Source organism: Girardinichthys multiradiatus, chromosome 2, assembly GCF_021462225.1.
Source record: "Girardinichthys multiradiatus isolate DD_20200921_A chromosome 2, DD_fGirMul_XY1, whole genome shotgun sequence".
NCBI lineage: Eukaryota > Metazoa > Chordata > Actinopteri > Cyprinodontiformes > Goodeidae > Girardinichthys > Girardinichthys multiradiatus.
The window spans coordinates 47,855,880-47,879,944 of record NC_061795.1 but is presented as its reverse complement, the minus strand read 5'-3'; the positions used below and the strand labels follow the sequence as shown (position 1 = coordinate 47,879,944).

The window sequence follows — 24,065 nt, the reverse complement described above, 5'->3', positions numbered from 1 at the left end:
TAAAAGCATAGAAGCACAGCACACTCACAATTAGTTTTTAATATTAAGAAGCCACTTTGGTCTGAAATCTGCAAGAAAAGCCTTTATTGTCACTTTAAATAAATCGATCTGATAAGTAGTGATGGATGTTGAACTTTCAAATGCTATGGCCTCTTTATGTGGCAGCAGTTCGAGTTTAAACTGTTATATCCCCTAAGAGTTGTGAAGCTGAAAGGGACTTTAAACTGAATTGAAATGGAGAGCTGTCCGTTGAGATGCAACAAAAGCATGAACGGCCTTATCGAAATCTGCAGAGAATGGCAACATAAAAGCAAGTAGGGGCGTTGCAAAGGGAGAAGACAGAGTAAAAGAAAACTCAACCTTGTATGGGAAGATTTTCTGATTATACCCATTTTAGAAATGAGCAGGCTTCTTCCTTTATTTGTGTGACCATAGCCATGGAAACAAATGGTGCATTTTTACTTTTTCTGCTGGTAATACTTGACAAATACTTCAACTGAAAGGTACTTTTCCTGTTTGGCATCCTGACATTTTAATAAATATTTTTTTATTAGTACTACATCAGACTGGTTCTGAACATTCTTTGACCAGACTCCATAGATTACTTCATTTTATTGGTTCCTGAACAGTTTAGAAAAGGCTTTACACCGCCGTAATGATAGGGTCATTTAACATCCGCATTAAAAACATGAGCAGATTTGGAGATGTTCACTTGGCCTTATGTAATGAACAAAGATATGGAGCCTGTTGGATCTCGGTGCTTCGTGTGATATAGAGGATCAATGGAACAGCACCAGCCTGTTTTATGTCATGTTTATCTGACTGTCAGGGTTTGTGGTTGGTTGGGAGCAGGATGCAGACAGAAGCTTGGAAGCCACACAGTCTTTGGTATCTTTTTTTTAATAAAACAATAAACAAATGACTTACACCAGGACACGGAGCAGGAGACACAAGAAGATAACAGGAGGAACCAACAAGTGAAACCGGTAAGCTTTTCTACAGAGGGAAGTGAGTAGTGAGACAATGGGAAGGAGAGGCAGGTAATCAGGGTGAGTACTGACAGGTGTGGTGATCAGGTGTGAGGAACTGAGGGAATTAGGTTACTATGGCTACAGGGGAAACTGAGATACAGAAACATGAGGAGAGACTAAACTAAACAAACTTAGGGAAACAGATCTAAAAGGAAACACTAACTGGGCAAAGCAGGGAACAAGAAACTCAACAGAACATAAGCTAACATAAATAGTAACTCTAGAAGAAACTAAATCTAAGGACATGGAAATAACTAACGCAAAAATGCACAAGAATACTAACTGAGAAACTAAAACTAAATAAAACGAAAGAGGGGAAATAACCACAAGGAACAAAACTAAAGAGAAATAAATTAAATAACAGACTTGGGGAAGAAAGTAGATTGAACCAGAACATGAGGAGAACGAACAGCATAGTCACTTACTTAGTCTGAAAGGCATTCATCTGACCTCCATCACACCAAGAAAGTGCTTTGGTTTGTTTGGTCCGGTTTGCTTTTCACATTAATAGTTCACATTACTTTCTACAGCAGTTAATGTCTGAGAGGCAAGGTACACCCTGTACAGGTCACCAGATCATCACAGCGCAAATGAACTAAATATATCATATAAATTTCCACTGTTTGCAGGTTGGTTTTGCCTTACCTTAGTGCTCTGAAGAAAGCAGGAAGCCAAAGACATATATATTTTTCACAGCATTGTGTCCTCACATTCAGGCAATGATTTTCAATTAGAATCATAACCAGAATCTGAATCAGAATCAGCTTTATTGCCAAGTTTGTACATACAACAAACAAGGAATTTGACTCCGGTACACTTTGCTCTCTGGGTTTTTTTGTGTTATAAGATATATTCTGCATATATCCCTATGTCCATAAATACATATATACAATATACACAAATACAAAGGTGAATTTGCAACTTCAGTATGAGGTTCTTTGGTACGCTATTAAATGTTCTACAGAGAAACAGCCTGGGGTAAGAAACTGTCTCTGTGGCGGCTGGTTTTAGCGAACAGTGCTCTGTAGCGGCGGCCTGAAGGTAAAGCTCTGAACAGTTTATGTGCAGGGTGTGTGGGGTCTGCAGAGATTTTTGCAGCTCTTTTCTTGACCCTTGACCTGTATAAGTCCTGGATGGAGGGGAGGTCAGCCCTGATGATTCTCTCTGCAGTCCTGATTATTCGTTGCAGTCTGAAACTGTCCTGTTTGGTGGATGAGCAAAACCACACTGAGATGGATGAAGACAGGACAGACTGAATGATGGCAGTGGAGAAGATGACCAGCAGCTCCTTTGTAAGGCAACTCACTGCCAGAGTGTTGTCCCTTAGTGGTACAGCTCAAGCCACATTACCTTGTCTTGTTCCTTGCCTTGACTCTTAGTAATTTGTATTTGTTACCTTGCAGGATTACCAGAACCTGACCTTGTCTTTTCATGTGGAACTCTGCCTGGATTTACCACTTCTGGAAAGAAGCTATCAAGCTCCATGAACAAAGACTCAAACCTCACGGGTAAACAACTATTTGGTCTCTCCGCTTCTCACCTTCTGGCGGATCTTTCCATCAACCCAGTAAGGCTAAATAATTATTCTTTAGTTTTTGACCCTGAGTATTCCCTGCTTATCATCCTGTTTATTTTTACAGTTGGTTTCCCGGTTCCAGTTTCCGTGCCCACACCACTGCACTGTAGATAAACACTTTACCGTAAAACTTTGTCTCCTGAATTCTCCTGTTCGCTAAAACCAGCCGCCACAGAGACAGTTTCTTCCCCCAGGCTGTTTCTCTGTTGAACATTAAATAGAGTACAAAACAACAGCATACAGATGTTGCAAATGCACCTTTTTATTATATATGTGTATATTGTACATTGTAAATATGTATATTCTGTAATGCAAAAACAAAACCAAAGAGCAAAGTGTACCAGAGACAAATTCCTTGTTTGTATGTACGAACTTGGCAATAAAGCTGATTCTGATTCTGAATTGCTTTCTGCATGTGGGTCAGGAGGACTCTATCTGAACAACACCACCAAATTATAACACATGATTCTTCCCTCTGTTCTCTGTTTGAACAGCAGAAACAGACCAATCAGCAGATTGAACAACTAGCCTCCTTGTTTCAGCACACCTTGAGTAATTTCTCCGCCCTGGCAGTAGAGGGCGCTTCAGCCTCTCTGGTTTCCCAGCAAATTCCGCACTCACGTATCGTCACTTCCCCGAATCCTGAAAAATTCTCTGGTGAGAAAGAAGATTGTAGTGGATTCCTTTTACAATGCACTCTAGCTTTCAATCGCTCTCCACAATCCTTTCCACATGATTCAGTTAAGATTTATTTTGTTCTAGGTTTACTTTCTGGAAAGGCCTTGATATGGGCAGAGGCCCATTTTTCTAACTGTTTGGATTTTGGTTGCACTTTTTCTGAATTTGAGGAGAAGTTTCAACAGGTTTTCTCTAGTGAGAAAGACTTATCCGCTACGCTCAAAGTCTATGGTCGATTAAACAGAGAGACCGGTCTGTTGCTGAGTTCTCCATTGATTTTCGCACCCTGGCTGCCGCTTCTGGATGGAATGACTGCGCTATTAGAGCCGCTTTTTTCCAGTCTTTAAATTAATCATTAAAGGATGAGTTAGCATTAGTCGACGAGCCTACGACTTTGAATGGGTTAATCAAGTTAGCTGTCAGATTAGATAACAGAAAGAGAAAGAAAAAGAAAAAGATTCCGACTAGAACGGAGTGCAATTAGGACTCATTTCCCTAGCTCTACACCTGAAATTATTCGCTCCACTGCTGCCTTGCAGAATTCTGGAGCTGAACCCATGCAGATCGGTCAAACTCAGCTTTCCCCAGAGGAAAGACTGAGACGCCGTAAATCAAATCAATGTTTTTACTGTGGCTTAACTGATCATTTTCTCGCAAACTGTCCTATTCGTCCTTCGGGACCAAAAGGCCAGGTCCGTCAGATTGAGTAATGCACCTGCAGTTTTTCAGTCTATCAATGACGTACTTAGGGATTTTTTGAACGTTTTTGTTTTTGTTTACCTGGATTCAATTCAATTCAGTTTTATTTATATAGCGCCAATTCACAACACATGTTGTCTCAAGGCACTTCACAACAGTCAGGTACATACATTCCAATTAATCCTAATCATTGAACAGTGCAGTCAGATTCAGTTATTTATTCAAATTGGATAAAAAGTTTTTCTATCTAAGGAAACCCAGCAGATTGCATACAGTCAGTGACTTGCAGCATTCCCTCCTCCCGGATGAGCATGTAGAGACAGTGGACAGTCACTGGCATTGACTTTGCAGCAATCCCTCATACTGAGCATGCATGTAGCGACAGTGGAGAGGAAAAACTCCCTTTTAACAGGAAGAAACCTCCAGCAGAACCAGAACCAGGCTCAGTGTGAGCGGCCATCTGCCACGACCGACTGGGGGTTTAGAGAGAACAGAGCAGAGACACAAAGAGAACAAAGAAGCACTGATCCAGAAGTACTTTCTATGGGAAGGAAAAGTAAATGTTAATGGATGTAGCTCCTTTAGTCATTTCATCTTGAAAGAAAGAACAGATCAACTCTGAGCCATTTTTCAAGGTTAGAGTCTGAAAGAGAGCACATATAATTAGTTACAGTAAAAGCTCAGTCAATTTCCATGTCTAGGAGAGAGAAAGGGTTAAACACTAAAAGACAGGGCTATGTGGATCATCGGTAGAGGGTGAGCATTAAGTTGTTGCCAGCAGAAGCTCGGACAATTCCCCTCTCTAGAAAGGTGTCACAGGCAGACACAAAGCCAGGCCAGGTGTAGCTTATAGGAAGAGAAAAGAGAGAACAAGGTTAAAAGCTGAAATAACAGCAAACAATGCAAAATTGGAGAGTAGTGTGAGAATGTAGCAAAGAGGGTGAAAGTGGTCATTATGTCCTCCAGCAGCCTAAGCTTATAGCAGCATAACTACACAGATAGTTTCAGTTCAGATTATTTAGTTAAACGGCGCTTATTTACAACAATGTCGTCTCAAGGAACCCCACAAAGGGTCCCGCTGATGGTCATTGTTATACTAAAAACCACAACGATTGGGATACCTCTCTCTTTCAGATTGACCATAACCATTGGATGTCAGGACGTGAACAACGGACGAACCCAGAATGCAGACTAGCAGGCAACATGACGGTAGGTGAAAAACAATTTAATAAAAAACAAAAACTTACTCACAGATGGTGACCGCAAAAACAGACATGGGCAGGTTGGCAAGACAGGCTTGGCATGATGAAAACGCAAGACTTGAGCATGATTTGAAAAGATGTTTCCACGATGACTAACAGATCAGGTGTGTATATATGGCGTGAAAATCAGGTGGAGCAAGGAGACAGATTAATTTGGACAGGTGAACCGAATAAACTTAATTGACAGAGAACACAACGTGACAGGAGCAAAACATGGCTTGAACAGAACGCAAATCCAAGGAAACAAACTAATAGAAATATAACTAGAAAAACCTGAAACAAAAGCATAAACAGGAAAATAATAAACAGAAGCATGATTCAAGACCTGAACTGTGAATAAGACCAACAAGAACCCAGAAACCAAAAACCAAACAACCCCAAATCATAACATTGGAAAAGAGAAGGGGTCATACAGGTAGCAGAAATGGAGGGTGTGTTTGCACCTCAACCATAACTGAGCCGGTTTAGGCTAAACCTGACTCCCCCTTACTCCAACCAACAGGGAGGGAAGAAGACGGAGGTAAAAAATAAGGAAGATAGCTCAGGATAAACTAAGCCACTCTAACTATAAGCTTTATCAAAAAGGAAGGTTTTAAGCCTAGCCTTAAAAGTAGACAGGGTGTCTGCCTCACGGACTAAAGCTGGGAGCTGGTTCCACAGGAGAGGAGCCTGATAACTAAAGGATCTGCCTCCCATTCTACTTCTAGAGACTCTAAGAACCACCAGTAAACCTGCAGTCTGAGAACGAAGTGCTCTGTTAGGAACATATGGACCAATCAGATCTCTGATGTATGATGGAGCTAGATCATTAAGGGCTTTATATGTGAGGAGGAGAATTTTAAATTCTATTCTGGACTTAAAATCAGATAAAAGGTCTGAAAACTGATCTAAAAATTGAGAGTAAGGGCCTGGTGGACGGTACAAAACAACAAACAGAAGAGGTTTTAGTGCTTTGCAATTTGGATGAGGAAAACTAAGGATTAAATATTCAAAAGAGTTGTAGCTATTGATTGGTCTGGGGCTAATCAATAAATCAGACTGAAAGATGGTTGCTACTCCTCCTCCTCGCCCAGTAATTCGAGGAATGTGAAAATTTAAATAATTAGTAGGAGTTGACTCATTTATAGTAACACAATCCTCTTGCTGCAGCCAGGTTTCTGTGAGGCAAAGTAAATCAATGACATCCTGATCTACTCTAAAGACATTAAAGAACATACCCGTCTAGTTCTACAAAGACTTTTGGAAATAGACTGTTTGTAAAGGCCGAGAAATGTGAATTCCACAAGACTTCAATTACATTTTTGGGTTACATCCTGGAGGGTGGACAGGTTCGCTCGGATCCTGAGAAGATCAAGGCAGTGCTGGAGTGGCCTGTTCCAGACTCTCGCAAGCAGCTACAACAATTCCTTGGATTTGCAAACTTTTATCAATGATTCATCATGAACTTTAGTTTAATCGCCACACCACTCACTGCCTTGACCTCCACAAACATCGTGTTTTCCTGGACACCCGAAGCTGACAAGGCCTTTCAGACACTAAAAGAGAGGTTTTCTCAAACACCCATTCTAGTTCATCCCGATTCTTCCAGACAGTTTATTTTGGAGGTAGCCGCCTCAGATACAGGTGTTGGTGCCGTACTATCTCAGCAGTCAGCCACAGATGGAAAACTCCACCCATGTGCTTTTTTTTCCCGTCGTCTCACTAACCCAAGCTATTAAGCTAGCGCTCGAAGAGTGGAGACATTGGCTGGAGGGGGCTAAGCATCCTATTTTAGTATGGACCGATCACAAAAATCTGGCCTACTTGCAATCGGCAAAAAGACTGAACCCCCGCCAATCACGTTGGTCATTGTTTTTCTCTCGTTTGGATCTCTCCATTTCTTACAGACCAGGCTCCAAGAACATCAAGCCGGATGCTCTTTCCCGGCTTCATTCACCAGATTCCACCGAGAAAGAGACCGAACCCATTGTGCCGTCCCATTGGACCTTTGGAGCTTTAGTTTGGGAGGTAGAGGACCTCATAGACAATGCTCAATGCAACGAACCAGACCCTGGTACTGGTCCTCCTAACAGGAAGTACGTACCTACCTCTGTTAGGTTTAGGCTCATCCGCTGGTTTCATACCGCCAAATTCTCAGATCACCCAGGGGTTAGCAGAACCATATCTCTCATTTCAAGACGATGTTGGTGGCCATCTCTTCATAAGGATGTTACTGAGTATCTACAGGCTTGTTCAGTATGTGCCAGACAAAAATCAAGCTATGGTTTACTTCAGCCTCTCAGTACACCCAAACACCCTTGGTTTCACATCGCTCTGGATTTTGTTACAGGTTTACCCATATCAAAAGGGAATACTGTCATTCTCACCATTGTTGACCGTTTTTCTAAGTCCTGCCATCTTGTACCATTAAAAAAACTCCCATCTGCTTTTTGTACTGCCCAGCTGTTGCTTCAGAACGTTTTCCGCCTTCATGGCATACCTCAGGACAGTTTTTTGACTCTCGGAGCCAAAGCCTCCCTGACTTTTGGTTATCATCCCCAATCTAATGGACAGACTGAACGCATGAACCAACAGATGGAGTCCATTCTCAGATGCATGACCACAACCGAACCACTTGACTGGTGTGTTTTTCTTTCCTGGGTAGAATATGCAATTAATTCACAAATCTCATCCACAACAGGCCTCTCACCCTCTGAGATTTCCCTGGGTTATCAACCTCCTCTGTTTCCCGCTGATGAAAAAGACATTGGTGTAGCATCCGTTCGGCACCACATATGCCATTGTAAACGGATCTGGGGAAATGCAACCAGAGCTCTCCTTCGTACAGCAGACCAGAACAAGAAGTACGCTGACCACAGATGGCGGCCTGCGCCAGCGTACCATCCTGGCCAAAAGGTTTGGTTGTCCTCCCGAGACATTCCATTGAAAGCTATGTCCAAAAAACTGTCTCCTCGTTTCATTGGCCCTTACACTATTGACTCAGTCATCAGCACCTCTGCTCTACGTCTGCGTCTGCCTTCCAGCTTACGTATTCATCCTGTGTTTCATGTCTCACAAGTCAAACCTTTCGTTGCCAGCACACTTGTCTTGTTCCTTGCCTTGACTCTTAGTAATTTGTATTTGTTACCTTGCAGGATTACCAGAACCTGACCTTGTCTTTTCGTGTGGAACTCTGCCTGGATTTACCACTTCTGGAAAGAAGCTATCAAGCTCCATGAACAAAGACTCAAACCTCTTGGACTTCACCGGTTGGCAGCCTCCTGTATTTTTCGCTCCTTGTATACCATTCAAGAATCCTGTCCACAAATCTGTTAAAAACCAATATGACATAGTTATAATGTGACAAAATCTAAAAATCTTACTGGAAAGTTTAGGGTTTGGCTAAGAGCTGCATGTTGTTGCTTTGGCTTCTCCATAATCTCAGTGTCTCTCTGCTTCAATCTTCTCCATTACTCACTTCTAGGTTTCTGTAATCTTTAAAAATGTTTAGGATAGATCCAATTTCTTTATCATGGAGGAAGAGAAGATGTGACTGAGGGGAAGTTAGCACTATAACAGACCCAGTGTACAAAGACAGAAGGTTGAGAAGCCAGGTAGTTCAGAAGGAATTAAACCAAACAGTACAATTGTGTTGCATTTTTTCTGAAGTCATACCATTTATAATAGTAAAATATTAAAATTAATATAACCTGTAAGTGTTTATATACAACAGCATTGAAATCATCCCTTAAATTCATGGTTAACAAAAAATGCAGATAATGTAAAGAGGCTTCTATTTTCCCCTTATAAACTTCTTAAAGATTCAGGAAAAGGTTGCTGTTTAATTCTGTTGCATCTTTTTTCTGTCATTATGTTTAGCTTGGAATATTTCCTTTTCACCTCACCAGATGCACAGTGAACGATTGCAGCTGCATAAGGCCTATTGTGAGCACAAGGAATAAAAGCAGTGCTGCACTCCTGAGACAACTCTGACAATGAAGCAGCCTTGGCCTAGATGCAAATCATAGCCTCTTATTCACAGAGCTTTTGTGCACGGGTACAAAAAAATGGATCGAGCGTGTGCACGTTTGTGGATCTTTAGAGGGGAGCTACCTTCTCATTAGGTGGTTCTGATAGAAGTGTTAAAGCCATCTTCATGAGGCAAGAAGAAGGGATGACAAATATGGAGGGATGTGGAGAGGTGGAAGAGAATAAGAGAGAAAGTAAGACAAGGACACGGTGTGCATGTAGACATGAGAATCTATTGTTTGTGTGTTATACGCCTGCACTTTAGGCAACTCACACTAAGGTGGATGAGCTGCAGGATTAGTCGTTTAATTGGTACCTCAAGGAATAAAGGAGACTTAACAACAGTGGAGTGGTAGCAGGACTGGGCTGCAGGGCCATGGTGACACAGACACACAGTTACACAAGCTGTTATTGTGAGAAAGGTGTCTTTAACCAGCTCTGTACTCCCAGTTTTAATCAGATGTCACAATTAAACCAAGATTTGTTTCTAAAGTGGTGTTATTATAAAAACAGATCCACACAGAGATAATTCGGGAATAAAACTGATGCAGCAAAGTAAAAATAGGAGAGAGGGAGCACAGCTTCCTTTATGTCCACCAGATTGAGGAGATTCTTCATGGTTTCAGAGTCTCCTTATGAACAAAGTCTGCCAGACATCACATCTGTACCATCAGGGGCGTTTTTAGGGTCTTGAAACATTGGGGGCTTTAGCCCAGACCCAAAATATTTTAATTTTCATAAGACAGTGGCCAAGTTTCTAAGTCATTTAAATTTAAAATAACATAGGATATGTTGTTCCAGTCCTCTATCTAGGCTGGCTTTTGATTGAATGTAAATTATTGTGAATCAAACAAAGAAGATTTACAATAATTTTACTTGTTTCTTATTTTTTGTTAGAAGCAGAACGAATGAGAGAGAGAGTTTAGGATTGCTTAACAAACATTTTGCTGAATGAGATAATGACACATTTTGTTATATTTAGAAAAAAACCTAATCAAATTTTTTGCTGACAAAATGTATATTTAAACTCAGAGATATTTACTATGGGCCAAATAAATATGCTTCTTTTCTCATCTGTGTAAATAACCTTTTTAAACGTTACACTCTCATCCAAATGTTTCACTCCTGAGGCTCTATGGTCTTAATTTCATACGTTTCAAAAAAGGAAACTAAAGTTGATTTATTTAAAACTTAGTCAAACAGTAAGATACTAAATAAAAGCACCTTTATGTAATTTCATTATGCTGAGAGCTTTCCAAACATTTCATTAAAATTGTTCCTTCCTTCGTGAACCTGTTTTGTTTTACTGCCATCTTTTCAACCCTTCGATCCACTCCCAAAAATAATAAATGAAACATTTACATCACAGTCTGTTGTTCTCCACTGAGCCATGAGCCATGAGTTAACTTCTAACTATTAAACACTTTCTGAGAGAAATGGGTGTTAAGTTGTAGGGTTTGAACCATAACATAGAGCCTCATCCTGGACCTGTCATCTTTTGTTCTGTTATTAGCATTAATATTACAGTTCTTAATAAATGTATACAAATGAATATATTGCCTTGAGTAAAACTGTATCCTTGTTTATTTAGTTTAGTTAATATTACATGTGTTATTCAAAAAAAATAAAAGTTAACTAGTTAATGGTACACCTCTGATTGATTTCTATGATTTTTATTTCTCATAAAACCGAGAGCTGTGTGTTTAGAATCAGCACAGAAGATATGAAAAAGAAGCTTTTCTACTATGTCATAGTGGCAACAGTAGATATTTTTTTCAGCAACACGTAGAACTGGACTATAGGACTAGCTTCAGCAATGAGATGCAATATTATGATCTGGAGAACCTTTTTAATGTGTTTAGTAACTTATATTTTAACTGAACTAAAGGACATTTTACACATCATGATTATCCCAGCTAGAAGCTCACAGAGAAGTTTCCTAGTCTTTTCTATCACGGCCAGGCCATTTAACTTCACCTGTAGCTCAGGTGAAAGTCCCTCTACTCTGTTCCTCATCATGACCCTGATGAAACCTCCGCATCATGTCTTGCTGGATGAATAAGTGATTAGCTTTGACTTACGATCAGCATTCAGCTTTTCTCACAAACGTAAGCCTGAGTTATGCTGTTCTGCTTCCACCTGTTCCTGTGCGCAAACACGCACCAGACCTGGCTCTCCGGTTGGCTCCGCGGTTGCTCTATTTGAGCCCTGTTCAAAGCGCCTAGTGTAACTTTTCGGGTAAGGATCAAGGAAGGCCGACGGTTCTGGACTGAACAGCCGTCCGGAACTTCTCCTGGATCGACAGAGTGCTATTCCGCCAGTGCCTATGTGCGTATTTGAGCAGTCGCCTGTGTGCGCAAAAATAATTTTGTTTTTTTCTTTTAACTCATTGCCAGGTTAGGTGAAGCAGGCAGTGAATATATGGAGCACAATAGAAACAAATCCGATTGTTTTTTAGATAAAAATGTGAAATCCAATGCCATTTTGTGGCTCAATGCATCTTTTTAATACTTCTAAATTCCATCTTTTAAGAGATCTGGGACTTGATGGAGTTGTTCCCAGAAACTCCTGCGTGCTCGTTTGTTTTGGAAAAACTAAGTCATATGCTATACTGTTTTAGTAAAACTAAATAATAAAAGGAAGCACAGAGTCTGCACAGTTTCTTCTGCCCGGCCGGGGAGAGGTGTTCCAGCTGAGTCACCAGAAACACTTCTGACTTTTCCTCCCCAGAACAGGGTTTTTATTCAAAAGCAAGGCGTGTACAATTACAAAGAAAAAACACATATTTTTAGCTGAGTGTCAGTTGAACTCTTACACCTGGCATTCAGCTGTTTGTTCGACCTTCACAACATTCCTGTCATTCTACTTTTGGCTGTTATTTTCAGACATGTATAGAAATATCTTCACTGGTGCCGGGCAGACCACAGCCAAGTCAGACACATCTATACACAGCGGCCTGTTTTGAGCAAGCCACTAAGTTACACAATACATTTTATTTCACACATTATTAAACCTAACTTGAGCATAGCAATGCAGACCCTATTAAGTATTTTAAATATTTTCCAACAGACTATTCAGAAAACATCCGGGGCTTCAGCCCCAGAAGCCAAGTTCTAACGACGCGCTTGTGTCCCATCAATGGCCTCCTCAATAAAAAAACATTATGCAAGAGTGAGAGGGAAGGTTTACAAGACAAATCGAGGTTAGATTAGGGCTGGGCGATATGGCCCAAAGATAATATCATGATATTGTATGGTATTCTAGCAATAAATTTAACAAAATACAAAAAGAAAATGGTTGTTATTCATTTGACAAAAGAAACATAACAGATTGCCTTGAAATATTGTATAAAAACTAAAAGAATGTAGTACACAGGTACCTTTTAGTGGAATAACTTTATTAGGTATTCAGCTTTAAGGTGTTTTTTGGATTCACACCTGTTGTCATAGTTGTGGTATTTTTGTGGTGGACCAGAGGCAGACAAGTACGGAGAGAGCAGAGTGGGATCAAAAAAATCCATCTTTAATTCTCAAGGTTCAGAGAGTTCACTTACAGTGCAAGCGAGATGCAGGTCTACAGGATAATCCTGAGAACATGGCAACTTTAAAACAGAAACCTAACAGCATCCGAAGCAGGGCGAGAATCCAAAGAGACATCAGGAGGACATATCAAAAGACATAACGACACCGCGTGGAACAAATGACAAGACAGACCTAAATACGGACGATGAAACAATAGGGCAGGTGATCAGAAAAACAGGGAACAGGTGAGACGTGGAGACATGGAGGCAGAGGGAGCAGGTGAAGTGGACAGAGACAAATGAGGACATGGAGGAGCTAGACGAAGAAACAAACTGTAAAACACACCCAGGGAACCAGAACATGGGGAGAACAACAGATCTAAAAATACAATAAAACACAGTGAACAGAACAGAACCTAGGAAAAAACACCAAAAACGGGGACTTAGAGACTAATCATACATTAAAACGCCGCAAGCCATCAGGCGGTCTGCGACATGGCCAGAGGAACCCACGAAGCGAGGTGTCAGGTGGTCTGCGACGTTTCCTGAACCACGGCGGAGACTTTGGTCTGGCGTCCGGCTTGGACCCAGGCAGGAACTGGATCTGCCGTCAGGCTCTGGTGTGTCAGGCTCTGGTGTGTCAGGCTCTGGTGTGTCTGGCTGAGGTGTGTCTGGCCTGGAGACAGGCTGAGGTGTGTCTGGCCTGGCATCAGGGTGTGATGCGTCAGGGTGTGTGTCCTGCATGAATTCAGTGAGCAACCCCCAAAGAAAACCGAGAAGGTGCTCGGGACCTGGAATTGGAGGCAGCCCGTCCTCTGGCTCCTCTGGCATCAGGCGAAGAAGTGGAGGCAGCCCGCCCTCGGGCTCCTCCGGAATCAGGCGAAGAAGTGGAGGCAGCCCGCCCTCGTGCTCCTCAGGAATCAGGCGAAGAATTGGAGGCAGCCCGCCCTCGGGCTCCTCTGGCATTAGGCGAAGAAGTGGAGGCAGTCCTCCGGAATCAGGCGAAGAAGTGGAGGCAGCCCGCCCTCGGGCTCCTCTGGCATCAGGCGAAGAAGTGGAGGCAGCCCGCCCTCGGGCTCCTCCGGAATCAGGCGAAGAAGTGGAGGCAGCCCGCCCTCGGGCTCCTCTGGCATCAGGCGAAGAAGTGGAGGCAGCCCGCCCTCGTGCTCCTCAGGAATCAGGCGAAGAATTGGAGGCAGCCCGCCCTCGGGCTCCTCTGGCATTAGGCGAAGAAGTGGAGGCAGTCCTCCGGAATCAGGCGAAGAAGTGGAGGCAGCCGGCCCTCTGGCCCCTCCGGAATCAGGCGTGGCGACCCGGCGGCGGACGGCGGTGGCCCCGCAGACCCGGCAGCCGGCTGAGGCCCTGTAGACCAGACGGCAGCCGCAGCCTCGAGAATGGGAGTGAAGGGGCCTCCAGCTGAGAGTGGTGCTGGAGCGTCGAACCACCCCTCCTTGAGAAACTCCGCCTGCAGTATGGAGTGCACAGCAAGCAGGTCCTGAGGGTGAACCATCAGATGGGGAACACACTCCATACAGCGTTCCCTCATGCACTCCCTGTAAACGAACTGCAGTCCAGCCACGACCCACGCCGGGGTTGGAGGTCGCACCGAGGACAGGTGACCTCCAGAGGGCACTGGGCAACTGCCCACACACTCCGGGGAAGACAGCCGCGAGGAAGCCATGGCGGATGGACCCTCCGTGGAGAAGTAGGAGGCGCCCGACCGAACCTCCCCGGTGCCAACTTGCCTCCGGCGACGACAACGTCCTGGGCAGGTTGAAAATCCAGCCGGAGACTCGGCTGCGGCTGGTGGAGGTGAGGATGGTTCTGCTGGAGGTGCTGTGGACGTCGGTGGCACAGCTACGCGCTCCTCCGGAGTGAAGCCAGACAGCGGGGGCGATCGAGTTCCAGAACCCGGTGTTGTGGCGTTGTTAGGACCCCCAGCAGAACAAGGAGCTGGGGCGTCCCCTTGACCCGCCACGGCATCTGGGACTGGGGCTCTACGTGTCCAACGCTGCCTGTGGGTGGCGGAGGAGGCAGGCGCAAGCAGGCGCTGATCCGCAGCGTGACGGGCCGGTCCCGGGGAGAGGCACTGCCAGTCTGTCGCCCCAGAATGGCGACAGCTGCTCCGCAGCTTGTTCCTCCTGGCATGAGGACCTCGCAGCGGCCTGCCAGAAGTATTCCCACAAGGTGATCTGCTCTGCTTCTACTGCCTGGTCCTTGTGGCGGTGTCGTACTATCGGTAGTGGCGGTATTTTTGTGGTGGACCAGAGGCAGACAAGTACGGAGAAAGCAGAGTGGGATCAAAAAACTCTTTAATCTTTAATTCTCAAGGTTCAGAGAGTTCATTTACAGTGCAGGCGAGATGCAGGTGTACAGGATAATCCTGAGAACATGGCAACTTTAAAACAGAAACCTAACAGCATCCGAAGCAGGGCGAGAATCCAAAGAGACATCAGGAGGACATATCAAAAGACATGACAAAAGACACGACAACACCATGTGGAACAAATGACAAGACAGACCTAAATACGGACGAAGGTGAACATGAAACGATAGGGCAGGTGATCAGGAAAACAGGGAACAGGAGAAACGTGGAGACATGGAGGCAGAGGGAGCAGGTGAAGTGGACAGAGACAAATGAGGACATGGAGGAGCTAGACGAAGAAACAAACTGTAAAACACACCCAGGGAACCAGAACACGGGGAGAACAACAGATCTAAAAATACAATAAAACACACTCAACAGAACAGAACCTGGGAAATAAAACGCCAAAAACAGGGACTCAAAGACTAATCATACATCAAAACATCTGATTAAACAAACAAATACAGAACCAAAAACACACTGTGATACCTGTTTAACCATGAATCAACATGCTTGCACTATACCCAGCTTGGATGTCCCTTCACTCAGGTGTTAGATCCATGTGGATAGGGCTTCCTGTAGCTTCTTCAAGCTTAGCCAGATTCCTCTGTTAGGCTATCGTGTATTCTGAGGACTTGCTGCATAAAGGTCTTTGAATCAATCTTAGTTTGAACCCTTCACCAAGGCTGACCTTTAATGAAAGACCCTACCAGGTGCTGAAGTCCCCAGGATCATGGAGGTACTCAAAAAGATGATTCTGCAGAGGAGCAAAGCAGCCTCCAGAGTGGAGGTGAGTCTCTGTCTCCAGCAGAGTTAAAACATTTTTGTTTTCTTGCTCAGCCCACCATCACAAAATCAACCATGAATTCTACAGTGGATCAGAGGGTGTTTGAGGAAAATGTGAGACCATCTGAATTAAACCTTTGTCAGACTGATATTAAGAAGGGTCTCACTGGAATCATTTAAGACCCTTTTTTCTCAGCTACAACTGCATTTTCCAGATATATTTTGTTTAATAAGTAAAATAAATGGTTTTACTCAAAACGAGCCTGGTTTCTGTTGTATACCTGTAAATAAATCACTTTTTTACAGAGACACATACAAAAAAATTAGACCTCTATATGTGGACATTTCCTTTGAAAAAACTAAATATTTAATAGGTTGTCCTAATTTTTAGACATCCAATTGTATTTCCCATTTGGACCTATTACAACTGCAACGCAGTTTTGTAAAGGAAAAAGGCAATGGATGGATCGATATAACTTGATAGTCCCAAAGCTGTACATGATGTGTGCCAATGCATGTAAGCAGTTTTACCTGAATGCCTATTAAATGACCCAATAGTGAGGAATGGAGGAAATTCAAGAAAAAGGCAATGAGCAGGGCCTAAAACAGCTGTTATCAATCCCACTGCCCGTAAACTCTTACCAGAAGCAAACCAGGGAGGAATTTAAAACTCCTGGATCATTAATATCTGCACAAAACTGCTAATTTCATTCAAATCTAACAGATAAATTGAAGAGATAACACAAACAAATGAGTAAAGTCATTACTGAGAAAACTGCTGAAACAAATGTATCATAATCTGCTTGTGTTTGGGGTTTTGAGTTTGTGTTTTATTTACTTTCTTATTATTATTAAAAGGAAGCTCATCTACTCGCCATTCTCCTCCTGTGTTGTTCAGCATGTTGGCCCAACAGGAACAAAACACCTCATGACAAAATGAGAGATTTCAAACACATTGTCACAGGAAACTATTCAGAATAACTTAAGTAGGTTTTCCTGAAGAACTACAATGTCATACTTTATAAATCTGAATAAAATTCTATTTTTCAGAAAAAGTAAAACCCTTCCAGGAGTCAGTGACACACTGAGCAACAAAAACTTGCTGTGAATTATTGTTAGGACTGGAGCAATGGAGGAACCCAGAATGCAGACTAGCAGGCAGCATGATGATAAGTGATAAGGATTTAATGACTAAAAAACAAAAACTCACTCTCAGAAGAGGCAGGAACAAAACAATAAATGGGCTGGCAAGACAGACATGGCATGACTCGAAAAACTAGACATGAGCATGATTTGAAAATGTTTCCGCAATGTGTAACTGAACAGGTGTGTATTTATGGAGCGTGAACCAGGTGGAGCAAGGAGACAGATTAGCTTGGAGCAGGTGAACCGAATAAAGATAATTGACTGACAGAACAAAATGTGGCTGGAGCAAGAACAGAGACTCTTGAATACAAACAAACAGAAACTAGAACAACATGAAACTAAAGCATAACCAGATCCAAAAGCCAAACTTGACAAAACATGAACAAGACTAAAACATGACCAGAAAAATAAACAGAAACGTGATTCAAAACTTCAACTGTGAAATAACATATAAAGAAAAAACCAAAAAACCCCAAATCATAACAATTATATAATTGTAATTTCTTTATGGAGCATGCCTGAGTCGCAATTTCCCTTTTAGTTTTCATGTGGCTCATTCATAATGTAGCGGGAAAGACCGCTGGTCACAATTCCTGTTACACTTCGTTAAACAAGAAGTTAACCTGTCAGCTGTGCAGAGTATGTGCTTTATCAGACTGTAACAGCAGCTTTAAACCTCCTGCTGCAGCATCCGCTCAGTCGGGATGATTAGAAAGAATTACTATTATATAGGCTGGATAAAGTTTGTATTGACAAAAATATAATTTTTAGGTCTTATTGTCAGACTGTTGTCACATTAAGATTTCCTTGTTCATGGTTGAGGGACATCTCTGGAAGATGGATGATTACGGTGTGTATAAATAGAGCAGCGAGCAGAGGTGACAGAGAGCAAGGGACGAATAATGGATGGAAAAAGAGGTGAAGTAGTGGGAGAAGAAATAGAGAGAAAAAGAAACAGCATGTTTAACTGTCACCATAAGACTTCCAGATTTTACCTCTAGATTGAGACTGGGAGGTCAGAGAAACAAATTATTTTTCATTAGAAAACGTTTCCGATGCTTTTATTGAGTTGTTCAGTAACTGTTGTCTCAAAGCTGTCATTTATAAAATAACAAGAAGAAAAAGTTATTTTTTTCTAACTGTGAAATGTGGCTTTACAATTCATGCTTTTATTTAACCAACGTATATTCACAGTAAAATAAGCCAATGAGGTATTTCAGCACAACATCATGTTCTTATTTTGAACTCTAACTGGCTAATATTATATGAAGGAAATAACAGCATTCAAAAAAGTAACACTTGCTTCACATTTGGGATGGTTTTCTCAGGCTTGCAGCTTTCAACCCTGAGAACACCGATCCAACTGTGAAGTACAAGCGTGGCAGCGGCATGTTGTGGGTGTTTTGCTCCAGGAGGGACTGGTGCACTACACCAAACATCATGAGACCACAGAGAACTGATATAAGTCCCATAGAAACGTTGTGCATGGAGCTGAAAAGATGTGTCTGAACCAGTTGGCCTAAAAGCCTGAGGATGGCCAAAAATGCTTGTCCCAAGTATTACAATTTAAAAAGCAATTCTACCACACACTAACAAAATTTACGTAAACTTCAGAATTTAAAGAAAGTGCTTTTAAAAATGCTTTCTCATCCTTCACTGGCGTTTAGCAAAGAAAAAAACAATTAGTATTCCTAACTGATCTAAAACAGTAAAGTTTAATATGATTAAGTCTTGGAGTCACAGAAAATGTTAGGAGTGTATGTAAATATCTGGTTTCAAGAGAGGAACATAATTAAATTTGTATTAATAAAAGAAAAAATGGTGGTGTTTGGCAATTTACAATCACAACTGCCAAACACGAGTAATTAATTGTAGTTTATTAACTGAAATGAAAGCCGTTAATTAATCGTAGTTTAGTAACTGAAATGAAACCAATATGCAACTTAATGATGACTATGTTAATAAGATGTTGTCAATAAATTATGATAAAAGGAAATGAATTAGCAGTTGTAAAAGATTTTGTATATAAAAAAGTACACGGACAACTGAGACACACATCTGCAAACAGATTCCATTGTAGTTGTACGGTATCACCTGTGCAGCTTGGTACATCGGTGAGTTAAGAGGTTAAGCAGATTTAAGAAGACTTGATCCGTCTTCCACCAAATATGTTTTCTAGTCAATGTCTGCATAACGTTCTCCTCTAATAGATGTCTAAAACTAGATTTACCTATCTATTTTAATTTTAGTGAATGGTGTGGTTAAAAACACAGCTGTTTGATAAAGCAAGTGTAAGAGCAATTAGCATACAAAACAAAATACTAAATAAGATATAACCCCCCTCACCACCACCCACCACCACTCCCCTACATGTGTTGAAATTGTCTTTATCAATAATTCATAATTTAACAAAGGAATACATTATAGAAATTAACTGAACAATGTTATGTTGATAAGCTGGAGAGTTTAATATATCTCAGCTTTATATCTGGTCTTTAAAAAAATCTGTACAGATCAAGGTTGTTGATTGAAATATGAGAATCTGTTGAGTTTGATGTTGGACGTTGTTTCAGTTTCTTCTGCTGCTATCCAAACATCATCTTTATTTGTTTTAACACAATCAGTTGTGTATAAACAAAGGTGACTAAATATATAAAAACTGGATTTCTGTTTTGAGAGTACATCAACCTGATGTTAAAGTAAAAAAAATGGAATAGGAACAACCTCCAGATACAAAGGCACTGACCATATCTGAGTGCTATAAAGCTAAACACAGATAAAAAATCACACATAAAACACTTAAACCAGCTGTTTAAAAATGTAATTATGAATGATGTTGTTTTTCCACCTGACTGAATGTTCTTAAAGCACAGAAAATACATGATAGGTGCGTTTTAAACAAAGAGATTAAGTGCAAAACATGCAGCAGGACATAACCTTAGGGGGGCAGGGCCATGACATGGCCGACAGCAGGGGTGTCCAAAGTGTGGTCTGGGGGCCATTTGTGGCCTTTGAAATGATTTTGTGTGGCCCCTAAATGTCGTTAAGGAATGATTAACATTTGATCCGCCAGCCGACAAAATTAAATCTTCATGGAATCAAAAATGTTTCTAAGAATTTTCTTCTAATAACCACAGTTGTTTTACTTTGATTTATTAGTAAATAGGAACAGAGACATTGAGCGACTTTTACTCAAAGGCAGACTTGTGCATTCATTCAACTTAAAAACAGCAAGTGTTTTTGAAGTGTGACAAACTCAGAATCAAATATAAATGATAAAATGAAAGGTATGGTTAATCTGTTGATCATGGTCATAATTTTCTTATGTTCAGAAATAATGCATGTATGCTGACAACTATCTATAAGTGTTTTTTTTTATTTTGTAAGTGTCTATAACCTACAAGTGTATCTGTTGAGCCGTATCTCAGCTAAATTATAGCTAAATAAATCATTATGGTGACATAATGACAATAAATAATCTTGAATCTTGAATCCATATTTACTGCATGGTGAAAGTGACCTCACATCTTTGTCTGTGCATGCGGGTCACTACTGGACTGTTCACACTGAAGTTTGATGGCAGTCCCATTTAAATAATAATGGAAACAACCAAGCAAACAAAACTGTATTGCATCAAGACATGCAGTGCCTTAGACATTTCTAAATCAATACCCGATTCTATGAACCAACAGGATTATTACCCTAAAAGTGATTTAGTAGTTATTTCTGTTGGGGAAAGCTGGATTTAAGTTGGACCGACATGTAGAGCAGAGCAGAGGAGCCTCATGGTAAGTTGTAAACGGTTTAATAATGATCTTAAAAACAAGAACCTACAAGGATCAGGATGATAGAACACAGGCAGCTAACATAAGCTTGGGTAGGAAACAAACGGGTAGCAAGCAGGGTAGCAAGCAGGAGGAACCATTAGCAAACAAGGAAAACCAGAGAGTATAAGTACTGGGGGAGAGTGGGGAATGGACCAGTGAACCAAGGGAGTTAATCAGAGGGGAATCAAGAGCAGCTGGCGGGAGAGAGAGAGTGAAGGTAACTGAGGGAGGATGGCTAATTCACACAGATGAGCAATGCGTGCAGGGAGGCAACAGAAATTATCTAAGTGAACCAAAATATGTAAACAATGAGACTACCAAAATAACATGGAAAGGGAGAAAACATTTCTATAGAAAAATACATATTAAAACATCTAACACAGGAATCCAAAAAAAAAAAAAATCTAAACACAAGAATGGAGTGATGATTCTAAACATGAACTAAAATAACAGAAGAGCATATGAGAAAACAGATTAGGACTTAAAATCTAACACAGGCAGATCATGTCAATTTCTAAGAAATGTGGACCTAAAATGTATTTTCAAACAAAGGTTTAGACTCTAACCCTGACTTGCTCTGCAAATATATCAAGAAAATGTTAGTTTAGAAGTCTTAATGGACATAACAGTGTCAAATTTGGTCATTTTAAGGAGGTTTAAACAATGTAACATAACATAACTAACATAATGTGAAGAATGGTCCAAACGTTTCTGATACGAAGTAAGAAATATTCATAATTTTCTTTTGGAAGGAAATAATTTGAATTAATTTATAAAAAGCTAGATCCAAAAAGAAAATCATGAACTTAATTTTCAAAACAATTATATCTCTGGATCGAGTTTTTTTTTTTTTACAATAAAAGAAATCTATATTTGATAAGAGTTTCTGTAGCTGTCAAATTCTTGTGCTTTTTATTCAACAAAAACAGTTTAAGAACCGTGAAAAATAAAATAGTAATAATCCTGAAAAAACAGGAGTTCTTGCAGTAGCTTTTGTAATTGAAAATCTTTTATTAGAACTTGTTTAATAGATCTTTAAATTTATTTGAGGTGAATTCCTGTCATTTTACTAGAAAAACATTAAAATAGTAACAAAAGCAACGGTTGTACAGAGTCCTTGAATCCTTTTAAGGATTTATCTGAATCTGAAAATTTTATAAGATCCCTTCAGTTGTCCTAAGGTACACTAAGCATAGAAAGTTTGTCCTTTAGTTTATATGTCCTTGTTTAACAGCCTTTAGTAGTTTACAGTGGTTTCACGTTGGTAATAAGAAGGACCAAAGTTTTTGCTTTTGGTCGAACAGATGTTTTTTAAGAGAGGATTTTGTGCTGTTACTGTTACAATTGGACATTCTCTTTTCCGTGTTACATTTAAAAGGACATAAATAGGAACAAATGTTGTGATGTTCTGTCAGATTTGTTGTGCAAGAGGCATTATTCCAATTTGTTCTCATTTATTTAGGAACTGACCCTGAGGACTCTATTTTAAAAGAAGCGTAAAGCATCAGTCCCACGGTGATCACACAGGTCATCTACACCCCCCATCATTTTGTTCCTAACCAACTATAAAACCATGTACTGTCAGTTACTGCTTGTTTAAGTTGGTTCCTAAATATTCTTGCAGTTGTTTAGGAAAATCTTCTACCTGTGTACAAAGAGGTAGTGAGCCAAGAGTTTGATTTGTGGAGTTTTGAGACAGAAAGGAATCAATGAGCTGTCTGACAGTCAGTCAGATAACAGACTGACTTGTAAAATCTTTTCTTTGCAGGCTCATCTCCATCTCCGACAGAGCTTCTGATCCCTGAATCCAACTCTACCAAAGTAACTGGACACCCATTAACACAGAATGAGCTCCTCTAGAAGCACTGACAGTCAGCAACAATCAGCTACCGGACCGTTTTTTCACATGCATTGTAATTCACCCTTGTTTTTGAGTGTGACTGACCTGCAGATGGAGTGTATCTCGTGGGTTTCCTCATCCTTGTGTGTGGTGTCAGTCAAACTGTCTCCCAGAGCCATCAGACACTGAGCAAAGCCTTTGTAGATAGAGTGACACCTTCTGGTTGAGGCTGCAGTGACAGGACATGGACTCAACACTGGAAGACAGAAACAGAAACCCACTCAGGTCAGGGTACACACATCAGTCTGATCGCGATTCTTTATGCAAGATTTTACAACAGGTGTGTTGGTCTGTGTTTGTAGCAGTTTAACAAGACAAAAATCAATCTGAAGAGAGACTAACCCTGATATTTTTGGAAGTGATTCAGCATCCATTGATGTCATGTAGATTGCCCAATAAAGACATTAAAAGATCATTGGCTTCCATCTTAATAGGTAATATTATCTTAATATCAATGGTAAAGAAAATAAAATACTTATTGTTTTTTAAGTAAATAAACAACATTTTAAAAAAAGCAAATGAGGGCCACATATAGAATTTAAAACAAAAATACAGAAATAAAATTGTAAAACCATCTAACCTTTAATCTAAGTACACTTATTCAGGGGGGGGGGGAAATCCCATGTTAAAAAGCTTCTAATTATTGGTACGCCAATAACCTCTGAAAACAAATTTAGATTTATACTTTATTTTTAAAGTTGATCAGAATGTCCTAATACTTGTGATTAGGTCTAATATTTGATCAACTGTTTCCCTGGGATATAAATATGACTTGACTCCTTTCCTTTTGCCCCTCATCACAAGAATGGATCCATCCATCTGTAGATTTTTAGCTTATCTGAAATTGGATTCCAGTGGAACAACCAGCAGCAAGAAGTGTATCGAGTTTATTTTGTCAATTGACTGCCTGGATCGTCAGGGAACTTTCTCACAGAAGAACATGACATGTTTATTGTGACCGTGTGACCTTTCTACTGTTTAAGTGCTTAATAACAAGTGTCAGAGAATAACATTTATTTTCCTATTTTCTAAATTTTTTCCTGACATTGAGAAAATGTGCAGTTGAGTGTCTCCAAAGTGATTTATTCTCTGCAGCTATTACCGTCTCCCAGGAGTCCTGAGTTGTTTGTTAAACCACACACGAGATGAGGACATTCTTGCACAGCTCTAAGGTGAATATTTGAGTTAATAGTTAAGATTTTGTTCAAGTGTTTTCATGCCATACTGTGATTTACACATGCCTTCACAGACGGGAAGTAATCAGAAC

The 24,065-nt window shown here is 40.8% G+C and overlaps 1 protein-coding gene across 1 annotated transcript in view; it reads right to left on the bottom strand.

Annotated features, from left to right (window-relative positions):
* nrn1la (neuritin 1-like a) overlaps nt 1-24,065 on the bottom strand; it is a 118,435-nt gene that overhangs the window by 12,257 nt on the left and 82,113 nt on the right. Inside the window, exon 2 of the mRNA XM_047384411.1 lies at nt 22,844-22,994. Within this exon, the coding sequence (XP_047240367.1) occupies nt 22,844-22,994 (151 nt within the window). The remainder of the gene's footprint in view (nt 1-22,843; nt 22,995-24,065) is intronic.